The 4182-nt window shown below is 34.7% G+C and overlaps 1 protein-coding gene across 2 annotated transcripts in view; it reads left to right on the forward strand.

The window, feature by feature from the left end:
- Positions 1-1275: 1275 nt before the first annotated feature.
- The window catches only part of LOC103466766 (homeobox protein DBX1-B-like), an 8344-nt gene continuing 5437 nt past the window's right edge, over positions 1276-4182 (forward strand). For both annotated transcript variants that reach the window (XM_017305189.1, XM_008412582.1), the window contains exons 1-2: positions 1276-1621; positions 2478-2555. In XM_017305189.1, coding sequence (XP_017160678.1) covers positions 1297-1621; positions 2478-2555 — 403 coding nt within the window. In that variant the 5' untranslated portion in view covers positions 1276-1296. The remainder of the gene's footprint in view (positions 1622-2477; positions 2556-4182) is intronic.

Below are 4182 nucleotides of genomic sequence, written 5' to 3' on the forward strand. Positions count from 1 at the left end.
ACAGGAGAATTAACTAGTTATGGCCGCAGACAGCTTGTTTGCATGTGTAATGGGCGCAGCCACTAATAATGGAGGCGGGTCGGTGTTGTAAGACTTTGCCGGGCTAATGGCCTTAAAATGAGTCTTAACTGGTGTTAAATTCACCAACAGCTGCTGTTCTGGTTAAGAATCGGAGCAGCAGGTCGGAGAGTCTGTCGGACCAGGAGGACAAATTAGTTCTGCTGATGCTCATCAACCATCTGCTCCACTTCAGCACAATGGAGGGATTTTCTGAACGAATAAAATGCTCTGAATGCAACACTTTCTTTTTTTTTTTTTTTTGGTTAAGGTGTCAAATGTCTGAGCGGAGCAGATTTAATGATCTCTTCCTTTTTGTGGAGCAGCAGATCGTTTTGTCGTTATGCCTTAAAACGAGGCGTTCATGGGATTAAAATGCTGCACAGATTCACACAGATTGGTTTGATAAAAGCAGCAATTTCTACTAGAGAATCAGCAAAGAAAGTTTTCAGATTTCCTTTAGTTTCATCCAAAAACTTTTGAATTTGTTTGAAGATTTCAGGCAATGGTGAATATTTATGTTTCACTAATAAAAGATAAAAGGAAACAAAACAAAGCTGGAAAATGAAGGATTGATTTCTAAAGCACTGGAAAAAGTGCTTTAGAGTCGATGGATGGATGGATGGATGGATGGATGGATGGATGGATGGATGGATGGATGGATGGATGGATGGATGGATGGATGGATGGATGGATGGATGACTCTGTTGTCCATAGAGACATAATCATGCAGGTGAATCGACACACTTTGTTAATCCAGAAATTGTGAGAAAAATGCAGAAATCTTGTTTCAAAAGTCTTAATTTTTTTTTTTGGGATTAACTTCTGTAGTTTCAAAAGTTTAACATTTTTTACTTCTGAGACTCAATTATTTGTATTTTTTTCTAGCAAATTTTCAACTTTTCAAATTCAGACCTTTCTTTGTTTTTTCTTGAAAATTTCTGAGATTAATTTCAAAATTACTGAGTTTTTTATTTTTCAGAAAATGTACTCCTGTTTTCTTAATCTGCATTTTCCCTAAAACCTGTAATAAACCAACTGGTGAGCCGGTTCCCTTATCCAGTCCTGTCATGCACCCCAGCGCTCTGAACTGGTTTCCAACTTTCAGCTCTTAATGGGAGGTGAGGGTGGACCTTCTGACGCGTACTGGTGTGTGGGAGTAACTCCAGTATAAAACCAGTTACAGCAGCTTCAGGGACCAGAGGAGCGTTTCTTTTATTTGCCCCAGTTTGGAGCACCATGATGTTCCCGTGCAGCGCGCTGCCGCCGCCTCTCTACCCGGGCTTCCTGCGCCCTCCCGCGGCTCTCTCCTCGCCCCTCGGCCGCTCGCTGCCCTCCGGCTTCCTGGTGGAGGATCTGCTGCGGCTCAGCCAGCCTGTCGGCTACATCCACCGGGCCTTCTCCTCCGGGAGCCCCGGGGAGCTTATCCAACTCGGCCCGGGGCTGGGAGCTTCTGCTCGGCCGGAACCACCGAACCGAACCGTGTCACCGCACACGAGCTGCTCGGACTCGGGATACCTGAAGTTCGGCGTCAGTACCATCCTGGCCCCGTCCACACGGAGCGGTGAGTTCCTGATGCTGTATCAACTAATAATTAACACAAACTAATAACAATATTAGTCAGTGATAAAATTACTAAAGACATTTAGTTATTAGTAACGTAATTATTAGATTTTATTTTCCTCCCAGACATTTTACTTGTTTGAAAAAAACCCTTAATTTTGTTACTTATTTTTAAAAATTTTTAAGTAAACATAACTGCTTTTAAATTTGAAATAAGTGTTATTAATTATTTAAATAAAAATAATGAAAATTAATCAAAATTTAAATACATGTTCGTATATATTACAATAATTAAAATAACTAAATATTAATTTAAATCATTTTAAAGAGCACATTTATTTCCTTTTGAAATCAAGAAAGTTTATTATTTATTTATCTTTATAGAGACAGATTTAAGACCTGTTGTGATGAAACAAACATATATTAATTTAATAAAATCTATAAAGAGATTTCAAATGTTTTTATATAAAGCATTAACATTTCAAATGAACTCAGTGGAATGCAAACAATATATATGTTTATTAAAATCATTTCAGGGGCAGTGATAACTATCACTGCTTATAATATCCCATTTTTGCAACAAATTAAGAGGAAAATCTTCTTTAAAATATGCAATAATAAGATGTATTTGTTTTTCCAATGTTTGGCACAGGTTTTATATTTAAAATGCATATTTTATGAGTTTATATACATTTATATCAAAATCTGTTCTTCAAAATTGAATCAAACTGAGTAGAAAGTGGATCCAGATGCTGATTGGATTATTTTAATCATTTTCATGTGACTCAGTGGGACTCCTTCCTCTTCCTCCTCCTCTTCCTCCTCCTCTTCTTTCTCCTCTTCCTCCTCGGATGCAGTTCAGAGTCTTCAGACGAAGTCGCTGCCGTTCTTTGACGGAAACCTTCATCCTCTCATCAGAGCCTCGTACTTCTCAGGTAGGCCGCTGACATCAGGTCGGCTGAGTTTATTCAAGGTTTAGATCTGAGGATCGTATTTAATCCTCCTCTAATCTGTTCACACATTTCTACACTGAATCTGAGTTAATTATTCCTTATGAGTTTCTTCCTCAAAAACCTCAAGATTCTGGTAATCAGACAAATAAAACTATTTTTATTTGACTTATCATAGTTTTTACAGAGTTGGGTGGTAACTAGTTACATTTACCTGAGTAACTTTTTTTTAAAACATACTTTTAGGAGTATTTTCACTATGTTTTGCTCTTTTCTTTGTATTTCTTCTCTTACTTGAGTAAAATTTCTGGATTTTCTACCCATTAAAAGAAAAATAAACACGTTTTAATCAAAAATCCACCAGACACAGACACACACCTGCAGTTTTTGTTAAAGTGTCATAAGTTTTATATTGAAAAAAAAAAAAATGATTTAGAAACATTTTTCTTTTGTTTGATTTTCTTATTTTTTGTTACTCATATGAATTAATGTCATTTTGGTCCTTAAAATACTAAAATACATTTTTTTTTCTCTTAGTTGAGTCACTTATTTATTTACTTGTTTTATTTTTACTGGCATAAATATATGTTGAAGTATTGCCACTCTTACTTTAGTATAGTTTTGGATAATCTGCTCAACTCTGACATTTTGTTTGACAACACAAAATATTTAAGGATCCTTGTTTTAATTGTGAGAAAATGTAAATTATTGGATTCAACTTTGAAAGAAATGAATTATTTCTGCAAAAATAATTCACTGAATATTACAGATGTTTTTTTTACTTATTGTGTTCACCTATGTTACTGCACAGATTAGTGCAAAACACAAAATAAATTAATGACAAATAAGTTAGAAACACTTTAAAATGCTACATTTAAACTTTCCTCAACTTTAAACATTTATAGGAAATATTTTAATGCATCTTGTTTATTTCAGGTAATTTCTCCCTGAAAACACAAAACAAAATAAATCAAGAATATCTCCACATTCATAAGGTCTAAATGAAAACTTCTGGTACATTTGTAAAGTAAAACTTTGAAGAATATTTTTCAAATTGAACCATTTTGGTTTCGATGCCTGAGTTATTTGTGATCAGTCTAATTTTATATTTTGTAACTGAAGGCCTCATCCTGTAAAAATGACACATTTATGATGTGAAACTTCATCACCAATTTAATTTATATTAAACTCAAATTAATAAACTACAGTAAAATAAAAACTGCAGCCAGAGTTTTTTCAGATCTGCAGTTTATTTAAAGTTTTTGGAGCATCTGAAGCTCAAATGATGATTTAATTTTCAGCTGTAAAGTAAATTTGTTACAGTATATTTAGAAAATTTGAAGCGTGGCACAGAAGAAAACTTTAATTTTAAATAGGTTTCTTTTTTTAGCTTCATCTTTTGATTATAATAACATTCAAGGTGAATTAAAACTTTAGAGCTGGAAGATGAAGAATAAAAAAGTTTACATTCATTCATTCATTCATTAGTAGAGGTTCTCAGCCCTTTATCTCTTCAGTTTCTTTCCTCAGGTCAAAATGCACAAGATGGATGGATGGATGGATGGATGGATGGATGGATGGATGGATGGATGGATGGATGGATGGATGGATG

The sequence above is a fragment of the Poecilia reticulata genome, linkage group LG6 (assembly GCF_000633615.1).
Source record: "Poecilia reticulata strain Guanapo linkage group LG6, Guppy_female_1.0+MT, whole genome shotgun sequence".
Classification (NCBI taxonomy): domain Eukaryota; kingdom Metazoa; phylum Chordata; class Actinopteri; order Cyprinodontiformes; family Poeciliidae; genus Poecilia; species Poecilia reticulata.